Below are 18,593 nucleotides of genomic sequence, written 5' to 3' on the forward strand. Positions count from 1 at the left end.
TTAATCACACTGTCTGTTCTGAGTATGCTATTATTTTCTCATGTCTACGAGATGGAAATTGCCCGCTAACTAAATGGAGATAAGCCAAAAACTTTTTCTCAAGAATATTTCCATTGGCCTCTAGCCTCAGCCTGTCACTTCACTCCCAGTTCTCTCCTCATAAAAAATGGCTAGTGCTTCCTTAAGTGTTGAAACGTTACCTTACTGTCTTCCTGACTGCAGGCAATCGAGCAGTCGTCTAGCACAGGTAGAGAATGTTTCCACTGTGCCTCTGACTCAATCCATGCCTTTTATTCCGAAAAAGTCTCTTTCTGTTGACAGAGCAAAATGAACATTATCCTGGTCTCACAAAATACTGAAGAAATGTTTCAGAAGGGGTTGTTTCACCACTGTAGGGCAGCATATGACAGCGCAACTCTTGCTGTGCTGCAGCTCAGGTGGTGGTATATATTTTCTTTACTGAAATTTTAAGTGCAGTAAGCCCTTTAACACTGAACACACTTGAATAAGGGCTGTGTCTCTTGAAGATCCTATGACAACTTATTTGTGAACAGGGTTTTTTGGCCTTTCCTACCAAGTGATTTCATGGACTGCATGGAAGACTATGTAATTTCTTTTCACTATTTTTCAGTTAGAAACTGAATGAGAATAAAGGACCTTTTAAATAATTAATCAGCAATGCTCTTGGCTGCCCTCCAAATCCCAGAACACACCCTCACCCTCCCCTTTCTCACAGTTAAAACTCTTACACAACAGAACAGGAGTTGATCTGAAGAGAGACAAAGGAACTCTCTGTTTCTCTCATATGGTCTCCATTTCAGTAATGCCCATCTCCTTGCCTAAGGTCAGATTGTGTGATCAGTTTTCATTTTAGACTCGTACCCTCTTCATTTGTCTGTAACTTCCTTCACTGTGGACCCTCTGGGCCTGCTGCCTGTGGTCAGCACCCCAGCTCAGCCCATCCCCTTCAGGACCCTCTCAGCACCCCCAGGAAGAGCTACCCCAAGGTCCCAAGGTTAGCACAACCGCTGCTCTGGGGATTTGTACAGGGGAACAAATCCTGGGTAACTGGCTGCCCTGAGTGGTTATAGACAGCCCAAGGGCCTCAGAAACAAGGAGCTTGTCTCATGCAGGACAGACATCTCCACTGCCAAGAAATAACACTGTGAGTTGTAATGCCAATAGGCATTTATAGGGACTACATTTGGTTTATTAAGATTTTTTCAGATCAAAGATTCAGGATTTTGTCTTAGGCTAAAAGTAGCCCCCAAAAAATGCAGAGAAAATGCAGAAATGTTATTTAATGTTACTCTCTGGCAAGTTTTGGGTACAGAAGAGTTACACCAACGCTAGTCCTGAAACTTTACCACTAAAACCTGGCTCTACAAATTGCAACACATTCCACCAAAGTTATCTTTCATATTCTTTAATTTTTCTTTTCTACTTTTTAGTTTTTTAATTCTACCATAACATTTGATCACTACTATCAGCTTTTTTCTGTTTTTCAATAACCTCTTCATGCTTCTGAAAGCGTGAGGAAACTGCTGTTCCTCAACTGCAGCCAGGAGAGCCACACGTCCGGTTTTTTCCTCTTCCCTTGCAATCCCCGTCTAATTGCTGCTGCGCTAGCGGGGTTTGGGAGGTTTTGCAACGTAGCGAAGTTTGCTTTTAAAATTAGGACTTTCTTTTTTTTTTCCTCCTGACTGTATGCTGCTTTCTGCCTGGGCTCTCTGGCAGTGACTGACCGGGGCTGAACTGCTTCAACTGGGGCAGAGCGAACCTCCACCTCCTTGGCAACCACCGCCACAGCGCCAGGTGGGTTTTTTTTTTGTTTTTTTGGTCCTCCGCATTTCATTTTTACCTGCTAGCGTCACGGGATGGTTTCAGCCGTAACCCACCAAGCCACTGCTTCACACCGCCGTGACCGCCAGCTCCGGCAAGGAGCAGCTCTGAGGCGGGAGGGCACGGCCGCCTCAAGCAGCACGTCCCGAGGCGGGAAGAACATTCCCCGCCGTCCGGAAGCGGCGGGAAGGTGACGGCTTTCGGGCTCCGGCGATCCCCGGCCCGGCCCGGCCCTGCCCGGCGGCGGCTCCACCCTCCCGCCGCCCGCCATTCCGCGCCGCTCCGCCCAGGGGGGCGGTCGCGGCCTGGTTCCGGCCGGAGCCGCGGCTTTTTTCGGTCCGGGGCGGGACGGGAGGAGCTATGGAGGACGCGGATTACTTCGAAGGCAGCGCGGCGGAGTGGGGGAATGAGGCGGACGGAGGGACGGTGAGTGCTTTGTGGGGCCCTCAGCGGCGGTGGGGGGCTGACCCGGCGGTGAGGCGGGAGGAGGCAGCTTGGCGGCGGGCCTGGCGCGGCCTGTGAGGGGGAGCGCTCGCCCTCTGAGAGCGGGGGGGCTTCTCCCCAGGCTGCCGCCTGGGCCCCCAGTGTCCCAGGGGAGCTGCTGGGCCCTCTCACTCTGCGGGCGGGGGGAGCCGCGACCGGGGCTCCGGGCATAACGGTGGGCGAGGAGGTCTTTGCTGTGGTGGGGCCTGGGGCTTGAGAGGGTTAAGAAGGTGGAAAACCACTATAAGGCGGCACTTGGTTTTGCGCCTTCTTCGTTAAGAAGTCGTATTTGGGTAGTAGGTCACTTGCTGTGTGTGCTTCTGTGGGCAAAAATCGTCTAAATATGGGATTGTGAGGGAGAAACAGGATAAGAGAGGTGGCTGACTTGACTGCTTGCAAATAGCAAGACGATGAGGATGGAGAGGGAGAAGATGATGCTGAAGTCCAGCAAGAATGCCTGAAGAAATTTTCAACCCCTGACTATATAATGGAGCCATCTATATTTAACACGTTGAAGAGGTGAGTGTAACCTTATGTGTGTTACAGGTGCAGTGTTGTCACTGCATGGAAGCGTGTGTGAAAATGTATGCTATTGTTTTCCCTTTATATAGAGCTCAGTTGTTTTTGGTTTTTAATACAACTTTCAAATATGACTTTTGTAATCCTTTCATCAGGTATTTCCAAGCAGGAGGTTCTCCAGAGAATGTTATTCAGCTCCTCTCTGAAAACTACACTGCAGTGGCACAGACTGTAAATTTGCTGGCAGAGTGGCTCATTCAAACAGGTATGATAAGTGATACAGTATAATTTAGGTCTATAGGCCTTCTTTTGCCAGAAGTATCTGAATCAGTGGGAAATTTGATCATACTCGGGAAATGAATCATTATAAAGTTGTTATCCTATATGTGTATGTGACTAAATTCTTTATAATAGTGCATTTATTCTGATCAGAGAATAAGTGAAGTATCTGTTGGATGTTTTGAAATGCCTACAAACTATTATAAAAGACAACACAGTTGAAGCAACTGTATAAACTATAGTTTCTTTTTGTTTTCATGCACAAGGGCAAGGGTTACACAGATGGTGTTAGCAATATTTGATACTTTTGTAATAGCATTACATAATATTGAAAAAAACAATTACCTTATTACTAGTTAGTATTCATTTTCACTGGATCAGCAGTTAGATGGAAGGTTCTCATACAGATGCCTGTATTTTCTGAGACAAGAATTCTCTATTACTGGTCTGCTTATGAATTCTTCAGCAGCCTCTTGCAAGATGTGTTCAGCATTATCTTGTGGTATCTTTCTCCCTTAGCTGGTATAAACTTTTGCTGACAAATTATCAGAATTATTATATTCTGATCTCAGGAATGTAGAACTACTTATTATGACTCTGTGTATTGTTTTATAGTATACTGTCAAAGCTCCTGATAGCCAATATATTAAAAGGATGGACTTTAGTCTGAAGTAAGGTGGGCTTGTGTGCCAGCCACGGTAATCTAAGATAGGTACATTTTTGTACTGTGACCAGTAACAGTCTTTTGCGATGACTGGCATTGCTGTTTGCGTGAGTGATGAAGAGAGCAAGAGAAAAGGAGTAGTGTGACCTGCCTGTGATCCTAAACTATCTGCATTTAGGAAAAAAGATCGAGACTGTGTAAAGCTGTCTGTATCAATGTGCCTTGATAGTAGAACTGAAGACTCTCCTTTCATCTTCTCTGTGTTGATAAATTTCTGAGTAGTTTCTGTTCTGATTGAAAAATTTAAGATGTTGCTGCCATGTTTGATTGGATTGCATCTGCCAAGTTTTTTATTCCTTCTATACAGGTGTTGAGCCAGTGCAAGTTCAGGAGACTGTAGAAAACCATTTAAAGAGCTTACTTATCAAGCATTTTGACCCTCGGAAAGCAGATTCCATCTTTACAGAGGAAGGAGAGGTGTGCATGGAATCCGTGTTGCTATCTCTACATGAGTGGATCCTACATAGACGCCTTCATCTGATGGAGTAGTAGATGGTGGGGGAAGGGAAATTTTATCTTCAAAGCTCTTTGGTTAAGAAACAACTGATTTCAGAAAACCAGCTATATCTCACTGGAGTCCACAAAGGCTTAGAGAACTTAGAAACTTTGAATGCATCCTCCTTTGTAATAAAGTTCTGTATAACAACTCACAGGACTCCTGAGAGGTAAAAGGCTTACTTTTAATGATCTTGACAACTAGATATTCTTACATTTCTCTCTATTGCTCTAATCTTTTTCAGACTCCAGCCTGGCTTGAGCAAATGATAGCACATACTACGTGGAGAGATCTCTTTTACAAGTTGGCAGAAGCCCATCCTGACTGTTTAATGCTTAATTTTACTGTGAAGGTAGTACTGCTTAAGTCTAATAAATGAGAATATCCATAAAGGGCTAATTGTTCTGGCATCAAATTTTTGCTGTGGTTTTGCCTGTATCTCTTATGTATTCCTGCTAATTCTGCTTATTCAAGTGTCAGAAAAGTACAAATACACACTGGTGGGAGGAATTGTGTTACAGGTTGCAAGTAGTAAGTGTAGTTTCCCAGTTTGAATTAATGCTTTTTGAATTTTTTGTTGGGTTCTGTTTTGTTTTGTTGTGTTTTGTTTTGTTTGTTTTTCCTTTAATCTGTATTTCAAAATTCTGGATTTCTTGTGCAGTGAAATATTACAGTCAGTTTTGAATGTTTCTATGACAAGGAAATAATGTTACATCTTGCTGTGCTCTGAAATATTTTTATATCATTGTTTACTCTGTTTTGGTATATCTTTATTGGTATCCTTTTCTGTAGTCTAAAAGATGAGTGTGAATTCCAGTAAGTGTATGCAGAGGCAAATCTTACATTCTGTGTGTTCTTCTAGACTTGTTAGGATATCTGAGATACAAATACAAATAATACAAGTTTTCTTTTTATGTTTTTATAGCTTATATCTGATGCTGGATATCAAGGGGAAATAACCAGCGTTTCAACAGCATGTCAGCAACTAGAAGTATTTTCCAGAGTCCTGCGTACGTCTCTGGCAACAATTTTAGATGGGGGAGAAGAAAACCTTGAAAAAAACCTCCCTGAGTTTGCTGTAAGGTGTTTTGTTGTTTTGAGGTTTTTTGGGAGTTGGTTGGTGTTTTATTTTTGGTGCTTTTTATGTGGAAAGAAAATAGTATTTTCCTTTCCAGTTAGGATATACAAATCATTGCAGAATTGTAGAGAATCTTGATGTCTTACCAAGTCTTATGAAATCTTGTGAAGAGAAGGTATATCTGAGTTAAAAATCCAGAAATTTTTGCTTTTTGATCATTCTGTGACCAAGAATTCCTTGGGTTGCTTATGTGACGCTTCTTACATTTATTAAATAGATTGTAAAAAGGTGAAGGTAGAACTGCTGTCTTTCACATTTAATGTAAGATATAAAGATCAGTCTAGCCAGTCCCCTGGCAAATGAAAATAATTATTTTATCATCCATGTCAGTGTGAAAGTTCCCATCTGAGTCAACCCAGCGTATGCTCTGTGCTGTGAAATATCATAATGACTTCCGGATGGCTTTGTACTTCTCTTTTATATTTTAGATATTGCAGAGAAAGTACTGAGTGTAATTAGGATAGAATTTCCTCTCAATTTTGGCATTCAATAAATAGAAGTTCTCAATTTAGCCATTTTTTCTTGCATGGTATCAATGCATAGTGATACCATGCTTTTCTGTACTTTCTTCTTTGCTGTTGGGTTTTGTATTTTCTAGTTTAGTTGTTTGTGTGTGGGGTGTTTTTATTTTGTTGTTTTTTCTTTTGATGAGTAGATTTCAGTAGAATCTTTGGTATTACGGCAGTGTAATCACAGAAGCATACTTGCATGTTTCTTTACAACTGGTAAGATTTTTGATGTACGCTTTCACAGAAGATGGTGTGCCATGGAGAACACACTTACCTTTTTGCTCAGTCTATGATGTCCATATTAGCTCAAGAAGAGCAAGGAGGGTCAGCTGTCAGACGGATTGCGCAGGAAGTTCAGCGATATGCCCACGAGAAGTAAGTGGGAGTTACATTGTTAGTGAAATGTAAGTCACTGGAATTTGTACACTGCTGTCTTTTACTCATTCTTGACTACCTTTTACCAGCAAAAAGGAGAAATCTTAGCTGCAACAGAGCAGTTCTTGTAGCAAGCTTTAATTTGCAGAACAACAGAAAAATTCAATGTCCTATACTGGGAGAGCTGAAATCAAAAGAGCAAAGAATTTAAGTTTCTGTTTGTTGAAAAATACATGTTTTTATTATTCTACAAACTTTTTAGAAACAAACAAGGGAAATACCTGCCTGTTTTGATAATTACACAGGATAAAGGGTGGTGCCCTAAGGCATTCCATTCCCTGTTGACTCAGTGAGGCTAAAACTAAAATGTCTGAATTAAGAAAATAAGTTGCTGTGTATGTTTGCTCTTCATCTAGAGGCCATGATGCTAGTCAGATCACTTTAGCATTGGGTACTGCAGCCTCCTATCCTCGAGCATGTCAAGCTCTTGGTGCGATGTTGTCCAAAGGAGCTCTGAATCCAGCAGATATCACTGTCCTGTTCAAAATGTTTACAAGCATGGACCCACCTCCAGTAGAATTGGTTAGTAGTTATCTTTTTATAACTTCTGAAACTTACTTCTATTAGAGTAGCATTCAGAAATGTGAGGTCTTGTTGTGCTAAGTGTTGTATTGACACGAAAGAGAAGTTAGCACTCAGACTCATCCCTCTGTAATTTTACATAATGTCTGAATGTGAAACTACTGCTTGTATTCTATTTTGTATTAGCTTCTTGATTATTTTTTGTAATCATTCCAAGTTATCATTTAAATTAAAGAACTTCTCAATAGATAAAGATGACAAGGAATTAACTTATTTTTAAGAAAAAATAAAAAATAATAAAATAACCCACCCAGTTTTGCAGTTTACTTATAAGCAGGCCTAAATGGCACATTTCACATTTCTCATTGACTCATTCTAACCTGGATTCTAGTAACAAATGTTGGCTTTTAGATACTTTAGCAATATCATCTGTAACTGTTGTTTCTTCCCCCTTACCTTTTTCTTTCTGTCAAAAGTTTGGGTCTCTTCAGAAAACTATCTAACCTAGTCTCAAGGGGGTAATGTGTTTTATCTTTTTCTCTGCAAGGTGTATCAGATGCAAAGCCTGTATTTTAGTCACTTCTCATAATTCTCAGGCTCTAACCGTTTTCTTCACAGATTCGAGTACCTGCTTTTCTGGACCTCTTCATGCAGTCACTGTTTAAGCCAGGTGCTAAGATTAACCAGGATCATAAGCATAAATATATTCACATACTGGCATATGCTGCTAGTGTAGTAGAGATGTGGAAAAAGGTAATGTTCAGTTCTGTGAATAACATTATTTTTACCTACTGTGGTCTGATTGTACTGAAGAAAATATATGGTTGTGGAGTCACTCAGTTTAAAGTAATATATTTAGCTTGATTTACTTATTTTAATAGGAAATGTTTCTGGCTTCAACTAAAGTGACTAAAAAAAAAAATTTGGATCCTGATGATCAAATAGTTCTATAGAAGTCTGAGTTCACTGAGTATTTCTGCTCTCTTACCCCCCCTCCCCCCTCCCCAAGGTTATCAGTAGCAGTTCTGTGGCACTAAAACCATATGTACTTTTTCAGAGGAAGAAGAATTTAATTCTGTGAAGTGGATAAAGTAATTCTTAGGGAATTAAATAAAGCAAACATCCTTGTGCTTCAGCTCATTGATAATTAGTTCTTCTGAAACTTGAATTTGAGTCTAAATTTTGAGAAACACGATGTAATGTTAGGCTTATTGCAGGCTACAATTCCTCTCCTTAAATAACCAAAGGTATCTGATATACTCACAACTCATACACTCAAACTTCGCAATTTTTCAGAACAAGAGAGTCAGCATAAACAAAGATGAACTCAAGTCGACTTCAAAAGCCATTGAAACTGTTCACAATCTGTGTTGCAATGAGAACAAAGGAGCTTCGGAGTTGGTTGCAGAACTGAGCACACTCTATCAGTGCATCAGGTGAGCAGAGAGACAGAAGGAAAGTAATTTTGTTGCATATTTTTTGCAGTTTGTGCTAAGCAGGGATTGTCTTTGTAGAAAGAATTTTCCTCCAGCCTTCTTTTTTTTTATTTCCCCTTCTTGATGAAAACTACTCTTGATGTGACAGCAACTTTTCAAGCAGAACTTTTTGAACTTTATGAATTCTTCTGTAAATTAAACTGAAACTCCAACAACCATATAGAATATACTGAAAGATCTTTTTATTTTTTGAATTTACTAAGAGCTTTTTATTTTGTCTTGGGGGTTTTTGAGTGGTTGTTTTTGTGGGGTCTTTTTTATACTACTGTGCTAAAGTGATTTTTTTTTTTTTTTTTTTTTTTTTTTTTCCTTCTATAGGTTCCCAGTGGTGGCTATGGGTGTATTAAAGTGGGTGGATTGGACAGTGTCAGAACCACGATACTTCCAGCTGCAGACAGATCACACTCCAGTTCATCTGGCATTATTGGATGAGGTAAAAGTGTATATAAAACCTTGCTGAAGATTAAGAACAGTTTTGGCACATGTAACTAGAAGTACATCCAATTCACTGAATGCCTGTCATTTGCAATAAGTTGGTAAATATGCAGAAATTAATCTCTTTCTATTCAGAGTTAATTACTTGGTTTTGTCAGTTCAGCATTATTTACGCTAGGAAAACCTAAGAATCAAAGAAAGAAATGGTGCACTACTTTTAAAAAATAATTTACATCTGGCACTGAACATCAGTGTAAATTTGTCTAATAAAGACTGGTGCACTGGTTTTTAAATTGAAGTTCTGAGGATCTATCCTGTCTTGTTTGCAGATCAGTACATGCCATCAGCTGCTTCATCCCCAAGTTCTACAACTTCTTGTCAAGCTCTTTGAAACAGAACATTCACAGCTTGATGTAATGGAGCAGGTGATTCTCAGATGATTCAGTATTTGTGTTCCTTCATCATGAGTTACGCTTATTCAAGACAATAGCGTTTGCTGTTGCAGCAGTTTTGAGAGTTCTAATTTAAGAATATGGTCATGGTTGAAACTTAACATAGCAGATATTGCATCAATAATAATGAACAACAAAAATTGCACGCTCTTGAGAGAAAGGTCTAATCTGTTGGTTCTTACCTCCCTGCATCATCAGCTGGAATTGAAGAAGACTCTCTTGGATAGAATGGTGCACTTACTCAGTCGAGGATATGTCCTACCTGTTGTCAGCTATATCCGCAAATGCCTGGAGAAGCTAGATACAGATATCTCTCTCATCAGATACTTTGTTACAGAGGTCAGCAGCAAAAATTGTGTTTACTAACATATAAACTTCAGTATTAGTTGTATGTGTTTGGATATTAAATTAGCTTGCCTCAGATTCAAAAATATTTTGAGATATGAGATCATATTCTGAGCAATGTATGTAGTATCAGTATTCACAAGGATGTGACTTAATCCTCCTGACTTCTGAAAGTATTAAGGTACTAGATAAAATACCACAAGAATACATAATTAATTGCTTGTATGGAGAACAAGAGATCTTAAGTAAAACTAATTGTATACTTTCAAGAGTAGTATTGACAATATGTAATTCACCCTACTACTCCTCTAACTGGAAGAATAATCCATTTTTTTTTTGTCTGCTGTTTCAGGTGCTTGATGTGATTGCTCCTCCGTATACTTCAGACTTTGTGCACCTTTTTCTTCCAATCTTGGAGAATGAAAGTATTGCAGGTACTATTAAAACAGAGGGCGAGCATGATCCTGTCACTGAGTTTATAGGTAAGACACATTTATTCCTTGCATGCCTGCTTCCGTTTGTTACAACTTGCAGTGTTTAGAAGGAGGATTGCTAAAAATAGGAATGTCTGCCAGATATTTTCAGGTAACTTCCCTTTTAGGGACCTGTGTTTAGCAATTTTTCTTTAATCAAGTATCTCTGGGTAGTAGTGAGGAACTTGGAGACAAAAACCGCTTTTTGAGAACTAGCACTGTAGTAAGGATAGGAAGGGAGTTAGTCTGTTGTAATATACTCCTATCGTAAAACAAACATCTGTCCAGACCCAAAATCCTAATCATAATGCAGAAATCCACATGCAAACAGGTAAATAAGTAACGTACTGAACATTTCCCTTTTTTTTTTTTTTTTTTTCTTCTTTTTCTTTTAAGCTCATTGCAAATCTAACTTTATTATGATGAACTAAGCAGTGGAAAATACCAAGAATACAGAGCACGTGATCACTACTTTGCCATACTCTCCTCCAACAGCAGGGGAAAAAGAAAAAAAAAAGACAAATAACCCCAAACCTGAAACAAGGAAGAAAGGGCTGAAGGGCATTTGATTGACTTGCATGGTGACCTTGAGCATCATTTTGGAGGACTGTTAATGTACTTTGGAAAATGGAATAACTAAAGGATGTTCTGTTGTTTAACAAGTCAGTATAGATCTGAATATTCTGAAGGCAATAGGAAGAGAGAAACATTTATTTCAAAGAATGTTACTTTGGCTACTTGCAGAATTTGTCACTGATTCTTTGTGTAATATACAAAACCTGAAGAATGGGGAAGGTAGTTCCTACTAGAAACACTGCATAGTTCTTTGAAGACTAGATCTTGAATGCTCTAGGTTTTGATGTTGTGAGTTGTAAAAAAGGAATTTGTGTGATTAGCTCTGTGCTGCAGAGAAGCCACACTGCCTCTTTCTCACCTTTGCGTTACATTAGAATTCTAAATATCCTACATATTTACTGCTATGGAAAAAAAAGTTTTGTGTAACACAAGTGGAGTTGTAACAATCAAGGTTAGTTTTGTATTAACAGATGAATCCTCTGTGAGTGTGTTCTTTCAGAATCTATTTTTTTGTTAAATAGACGCATCAGGTGTTACTGGTAAGTTTCATTACCATGTCAGAATTCTACTGCTGTCCAAAACTACAATATGTGTGCAGAAATTTCATTACTGCTTGTTGTGGCTTGGTTTTTATACTTACCTCTACTCTGTCCTGATTGATGCCAAACAGTGGGAGATACACCCAAGATTATAATTTACCTTTAAATAAAGGTGTTTTTCTTTTCCAGAGATTTCTTTCCCTTTCATTAAGACCACACTTTCTTTCTGTCCATTGGGCGTTGGATTTCTCTTTGTACGGGCAAATGCAGTTTGTTTAAAAGTGAGGGGTATAGATGTCCATTGTGCATTTCCAAGCACGTCTTTTCTGAAGAAACTGCTGGTGTTTTAAGTCCAACTGGATGTAAATTTAAAAAGGAAATCTTCTTGTTTTTTCTGTCAGTGACTCTAAGTTATGGTAATTCTTGAGACAGCAGCCAATTGGATAGATCAACTCCTTGTAAAAAGGAGTGCATCTTCCCTTTCCTCCGCATACATAGTCCACAGTGACTGAGTTTACCCTAATAATGCTTACAGTGCTTGAACCCACTTAAAGCGCAGCCTAAAAAAGGGCAAAACTTGCTTCTGCAGCAACTGTTTTAAACTTCTCTATCTTTGAACATCTTCTATTCAATCATTTCAACTGTCACATTTAAATTTGCATGACACTTATTTTTTTTAATATTTTAAGTAGAATTAGCATACATTTGCTTTTTTTTTTTTTTTTTAGCCCCTGACTTCCTTTGTTGGAATTAACTACTGATCTACCTGATAGAGCTTCATTTTAGGATATATCCCTGTATCATCTTTTAGTAATAAGAGCAGTTTGTTCCTGTGTCTACTGCAAACCTGCCAGCTGTCTAAACAAGGCCTACTTTTTCTTTCCTCTGTGTTCAACCTTGGCATCACTTCCTCTAAACACTTGAGCTCCTCTGCACTTGTCCATGTAGGTGACTTTTAGCTAGTTAAAACTTCCATGATGCTGTGATTAGTTCTGTCATACCACCCGTATCTCAATGGAACTTACGTTACAGCAGGCAGTGCAGCTAGGCAGAATTAATCCTTATTGGTACTATGGAGTCATTTTGCTACAGTAAAGCAAAGCCAAGCAAACAGATGGGATTCTGTCTCTTGCCTAGATTTAAATAGTGTATTATTGTCTTAAGAGGTGAATAGTGGATGAGAGGTAAACACCTAATGATTAGCATATGAATCTTGTATGTAGGAAACCAAGATTAGGCCCACATCAACCAGAAATGTCAGTCTTTGAAGTCTCCTAGCCTAACCTCAGGTCTAAAACATGTTCTCGTTGTCACAATGCTAAAAGCTGTGCTCTTTGAAAAACTAAATGATTAGAATAGCACAATCGCCTCCATGTCATCCTAGACACTAGCAGTCTTGCCTTTTCTGATTCTTCACTGTTCTGCCAAACATATTTTCTGATTAGGAGCAGACTCCCTTCTTTCACAGATAAAACCAAGATAAATTGCAGAAACTATCAACTGGGAGATAGTAGATAAGAAGCAGTTTCTGGACACTTTTTCTTCCTCTCTACCACTAAAAAGCTTTAACTTACAGGTTTGAGCAAGGTGTAATTCACAGTTTGGTTTATGGTAGGTTTTGGTGATTTGACATTTAGAAGTAGTTTTCTACAACATCTAAATGTCTCTTCTCTCCCTTGCTTGTTGAAGTTTGATGCTTCCTTGTAGCTTGTATGTTAATCTCCAGTGTGGGTAAAGGTGATGTAATTTAACCTAAATTGTTGTTTGAACTAGCATAGTTGCTGTATAGACTGTGTTGTCAACCAGCCCTTTCACAAGGTAAAGTCCTGTAAAAGTTGGGTAAGCTTTGAGTAGCTAGTCTACCATGAATGCATGTTAAGTACAACAACAGAACATGTATTAATCTCTTATACAGCTAGAGTTATGTAAGAGAAAAAGTCTGTTTATTAAATTCAATTAACAGTGACAGTTAGTAACATTTGATATGGCACTGATTTGTCACTTAGTAACTGGCTTAGTTTTAAGGAAGAGAATTTGCTACCTTCCTTCAAATTAGTAAAGGGTTCTGGGTTGTGGCAATTTATACTTTGTCTCTTTAGGAAAAAATGGCACAGCCAGTCACCTATTAAAGCAAGGAATTTGAGCAGACAAGACTAAATAAGTGTTTAGACTTTGTCTTTTGATCAAAGTAATTCCTGTTATATCATTTTGGTTAGATAAAAGCAACTGCATTATATGAGATTTCCAACACCGTTTCACAAGGAGGCCAAGGAAACAACACAGGATTTAGTTTTTTGAGTATATCATGTCTAGAGTTAGCTTTTTTTTTTTTCATCTGCATCACTGTGAGATGATATTTGCTTAATACTGCCAGAGAATTTAATATAAGATCTAGACCCAAATATTGAGTATACTTTTTCCTTCCTAGTATGTCTACATAATTTATATTTAAATATACAGGTATTTACATACACAGCTTCTGTGATTAAGTCAATATGATTTAAATACTGTGCATCAAGGCAGGCAGCTTTTTCATGGGTAAATTAAGTTGTAAATAATTATCTAAAGGCAGGTCTGTATTTATTTTACTTCTAAGACATTGTGTGTTGCTCTCTGGGCTAATTTTGCAGAACTGCCTGATGATTTTGAACTGTGTAAAGAGTTTTAGACTACTATTCGTTAAATAGAATAAGGTCTTGCTGGGAAGCTTCCAAAGTGGTTCCTAAACAGAAAGAGGTACAATATAGAATCAAGGAAGTACAGCATCTCCATATGCACAGTCCTCTTCAATAGCAAGATTGTACTGTGCTCCTCTTCCACCTTTATATGCAGTTGTCACAATTCTCAGCCACCCTTTTTCACCCTGTAAAAAATGAAATTGCATTGTGCATTAGAAAACATAACTATAGAAATTGTACGCTATTGAGTCTGTTCTGTCTTCCAACTATAAATGATTTAGGTTAATCTAGGAATTCATTCAAGATGAAGTGTAACACTGGGTTCACAAGGCAACCTTGTTTAAAGGGGCAATCTGCTTTAGAGAATTTACATCCCCCTCATCTATTCCAGGTATGTGACTTGATTTTTGCCTACAACTAACAGTAACTTACAGTTGCCTATAACAGGAGCTGCATGTCCATGGAAGGATAGTTTTTGGGATTGAGTTGCCATTACTCAAGTAGCTTTGGCTGAATATCCTTGTCTTCAGATTAGTTAGGTTTAATTTTTTAATTGCTAGTCTAGTTCAAATAAAGTTTTACTTTTCCTATCCACAGGCTAGCTTTGCAGCTTCCTGTTTGCAAGTGAAAAACTCCCAACTGTCCTCTAAAGTCATTCCGCAAGCATGTTTGTTCCCACATTTCCTTACCCAGGGTTCACCCCATGAGTTACGAACAATCCAGTATTCTGTTCCATTTTCTACACCCCAGCCAGCCACAGATACAATGTGATTCACCACAGGCGAGGGGTTGTACTCTGTATAAAGTCCTCCAGTATAAGCATCCAACTTTTCAGTAGCCATTATGCCACAGCTGCAATAAAACAGAAAAAGTGGTTTTTATACAAGGGGATCAGAGCAGGTGCCTGGCTAAAAACTAGTTTTCTTGCATTGTGAGACTTCAGAGCTATAAACAAGATCAAGTCTGCATATTAGTACAGAGCTGCTAACATATCTTAGAGTGGAAAAGTACACTTCAGTCATTAAACAGAGTTTAAAGTATTTAAATCCTGTTATTACTAGTAAATAAACATTTTCTTTTGTTACCTTTCAAGATTTTTTTACCTAATTGGTCCATTAGTATAGATTTCTGCCATCATTTTTTCTCTTCCACTGACAGACCCGTAGTCAGCAACTTTCCAGAGAGTATAGTTCTTTATCACATGGCATTCTCCAAAAGTGACACAAGTTCCACACTGGTTAAACTTCTTACACTCTACAAAACAAATGAGATTATCACTGCAACAGAATGCTTTTTTTCAACTGAATTAATGATATGAGACTAAGCTATATTTTCTTTTAACTGATTTGAGGCAGATAGTAATAATTTAAGAGTAATTACTAATACATATGCTCTCTGCTGAACTAAATTCCTTTCTGGAAACCTCATTTAAAGTCCCTACAATCACTATTCTTCACTTCATAACCGTAAGTGCTTTGATGAGGAAATGTTTCAGATGTGCTTCTCTATAGATACATAAACTATTCCAGTCATACATGAGCAGACAAAGGTTACATTTCTCCTTAGTTTATCTTGAGGTGACCCCTGTAAATATTTTAGTACATTAGAGATTGTATATCACAGACTTAAGAGATTAAGTTAAAACAATTTAGCTGTGCACACTTGTCTGGGCATGATTTAATGCTGTGCTGTCTGTCTAGAGTAGACACACACAGAGGCCTGTAAGGAAAACCGGTTCTGTCAGTCAGACAGCAGGTACTGCACTGAAAGGCAGGAACCAGTACACTGAAAACCCAATAAACCAACTTTATATACTAAAATCTGCTAAACCTGGGATGAAGCCTTCCAGCAAAGCAAACAGGCATCATACTTTGATCCTTAGCTTGGTAGTTGTTGCAGGTCTCATCTGGAATGCCATGGTCATGGGCATACTTCCAAACACCTGAGTGGTCTCCACCTTCACAGGATCCTGCATCAGCACAATCAATCACATTCTGAACAGAGAGGTAGGCAGAAGGCCATGCACCTTTTCTCTTTATGTTGATTCGATCTGTAAGGATAAGAAATTTGGTTTTGTTAGTGGAATACGTGGGTGGTCACACACTGCAACTAGTGTTAAAACTGTCCTCATTGAACCTGTAACTGTTTGCAGGCAACAGTACTTGTGGTTGGAGAAGCCTGTTGACTGTGAGGCACATAGCATGACCTAACTCAAACCAGCAGCCTGAATTATTGTGGGTTTCCATTAGAATTTTTTTCCACTAGAAACTCAGCAAAACCAGGCAGATGAGTAAGATCTGTTTAAAGCCTTGAAGTGCCCTAAACCTCTTTTAATTCAAGTCACAGCTTCTGAAAACTTCCAGATCTGTTTCCTGGCTTTGACAGCAAAGGGTTTTTAAATACACATCATAAAACCAGCTCTTACTGGCCTCTTTTACAGGAGTAAAGATTTATGCAAAAACCCCGGCAGAGAGTCAGAAGCCCCTGCAGCCCAGGTCTCTGGCTCTGAGACAGTCTTCACAAATTTAAAGCAGGGGAAAGCTTTCAGAAGTATATCCTCACTTATGTCAGCATCTCACTGTTATCCTACCATCTCAGACAGTCAATGCCACCCTCCTGCCTTACTTTGTCAGAAACAACTAGCTTATCTGACAGAAGAGCTTCTCAATGAGTATTTATAAACTGCTCACAGTACATTAACAGCCTTAACTGATGCCACTGTAGTACTTTTAATCCTATTAGTACTAAACATTCAACTATACTTGACAGAACTGGGAGGCATTATCCCAGCCTAGTCTTCTAGCAACAACAGGAGGAATGAATGTTTTAACTATATACAGAAGTTAAGAAAAAATACCCTGATTTTTAAAATGAACCTTTTATACTTACAAAAATGCAAATACTTGCATACCTGCATATACAGTTAAGTTTTAACCAGTTATGTAATTAAGAAGTTTCTATATTTTATCTGTCCTAGTATTTTACTACATCATGTCATGTTTCATATGTCTTTATTCTTGTACTGCTTAAGAACAGATCCTTTGTGATTACTGCTGACTTCTTGCACCTGCATTGTTTTCCCATTTCTGCACAGCTGCCTCTTTCTCCTTCACAGTTAATCCTCTTACAGCTTCCCTATGCAAACAGTACCCCTGCAGCATGTTACTATTGCATGCAAATCATTGTGTATTCTTTCTAGAGAAAATGTTTCTCCAGCTGAAGCAAACCCCTACTTCCCTTTTCCCAAGGCTGATAGGTATCTGCTGAAACTAGATTTCTCTGTATGCGGTAGTAGTCAGTTTCTTGGAATAACACTGCTCTTGAAGCCAAGACCCTGCAGGCCTCGCATGAGACACAACTTCTTTCGTTTCCTGATACTCAGGCATCACTGGAGCAGCCCCCAGCTGCTGAAGATGTAGTACAGCAGGCTCGGGTACCAAAAAGGGGAAGATGACATGATAACTTCTTTTGCATCTGCTGCTGCCATCACCACACCTCCAGCAAGAGGGGCAGAAAATTCAGTTCTTACTCCAGGGCCTAAACACTGGTTTGGCAGGAGCTATGAATGCAGCCCTTCTGCAAACAGCTTTTTACTCGTGCCAGCGCATCCCCCCTCACACCATTTCGAGAGGGTGGGGACAGCCTCACTCTGATTGCTTCCTCAATTAAAACCAAACTTCCTCGCCTTCAGCTTGGGAATCCCCACAGGTGTGTTTGGACTCAGTTTTTCCCGCATTTGCCACCACAGCAATCTGGCACCTCTTCTTTATACCAACAATTTTGTAAACTGGAGGGAAAACTTCCTCTGCTTACCACAGCCTATAAATCAGTGGGGGCAGCCCCCCTGCCCCACACACCTGCGAGCGCACTGGTGCTGCCGTGGGCCCAGCAGGACCCGCAGTACTGGGGGATGTGCTGGTTCCGCGTGGCACTGGCGTAATTCACGCCGTTCACATCCCTCCAGTCCCAGCTCCTGGGCAGCGCCGAGACGTCCAGGTACTCGTGCGGGCGTGGGTAGGTCCTGCGTGGAGGAGGAGAGAAGAGCTAGCTCCCTGAGCCTCTCTTGTCAGGCAAAGGAAGCAAGGCGGGGGGGTTTAAAAAAAAAAAAAAAAAAAAAAATCACAGCCTTCACGCTGTGTCGTAACGAGACTGCGGGTGTCCGGCGAGCCGCGCGGGTCACGTGACAGCGGTCCCGTGACGGTCACCGCGCCCCGCCATCTCCCCCCTCGCAGGTCCTGGGGAGCCCTCCCTCGGCACCGGGGGGGCCAGTGCTGCCCCGGGGAGCCTGCCTCCCCCCGCCCCTCTGTGAGGCTGGGCAGTATGGCGTTTGCAAAGCCCCCCGCGCCGGGGGGCGCTGCGGCGGCAGCCCAGCTCCCGCGACCCTCCCCTCCCTTCCTCCTCCTCCTCGGGATCCGGCCCCGTGTGAGGCAGGGCGGCGGGGGGGGGGGGGCTCACCTCAGGCCGGGCGCCCTGTGCGGGGCCGGGCGGTAGCAGCGCTGCCCGGCTTTGAAGTGCAGGCCGGCGCGGGCGGGCGGCCACAGGCACACCCCGAGCAGCAGCAGGAGGGACGCGAGGGGCCGGAACAGCGCGGCCATGCTGGTGTTGGTACCACCGCCCTCCGCGGCGCGGCCCCGGCGCCGGTATTTAAGGGA

At 40.5% G+C, this 18,593-nt stretch overlaps 2 protein-coding genes across 2 annotated transcripts; one reads left to right on the forward strand and one right to left on the reverse strand.

Moving 5' to 3' along the window:
• The first annotated feature begins 2,106 nt into the window (after positions 1-2,106).
• Positions 2,107-11,453, forward strand: NELFCD (negative elongation factor complex member C/D). Its single transcript, XM_042800989.1, has 15 exons — positions 2,107-2,268; positions 2,729-2,844; positions 3,000-3,109; positions 4,155-4,264; positions 4,588-4,695; positions 5,269-5,421; positions 6,235-6,365; positions 6,782-6,947; positions 7,566-7,700; positions 8,244-8,383; positions 8,762-8,876; positions 9,208-9,303; positions 9,529-9,669; positions 10,028-10,157; positions 10,545-11,453. Exons 1-15 carry the CDS (start codon positions 2,203-2,205, stop codon positions 10,577-10,579), a joined length of 1,752 nt encoding a protein of 583 aa, XP_042656923.1. The 5' UTR covers positions 2,107-2,202; the 3' UTR covers positions 10,580-11,453.
• Positions 11,454-13,184: 1,731 nt separating this feature from the next.
• Positions 13,185-18,578, reverse strand: CTSZ (cathepsin Z). The gene is made up of 6 exons (XM_042800991.1): positions 18,397-18,578; positions 17,799-17,962; positions 15,812-15,991; positions 15,045-15,195; positions 14,631-14,793; positions 13,185-14,126 (listed from the first exon to the last, which is right to left on the reverse strand). Exons 1-6 carry the CDS (start codon positions 18,534-18,536, stop codon positions 14,013-14,015), a joined length of 912 nt encoding a protein of 303 aa, XP_042656925.1. The 5' UTR covers positions 18,537-18,578; the 3' UTR covers positions 13,185-14,012.
• Positions 18,579-18,593: the final 15 nt, after the last annotated feature.

The sequence above is a fragment of the Tyto alba genome, unplaced genomic scaffold (genome assembly GCF_018691265.1).
Source record: "Tyto alba isolate M040663 unplaced genomic scaffold, T.alba_DEE_v4.0 Super-Scaffold_33, whole genome shotgun sequence".
Lineage (NCBI taxonomy): Eukaryota > Metazoa > Chordata > Aves > Strigiformes > Tytonidae > Tyto > Tyto alba.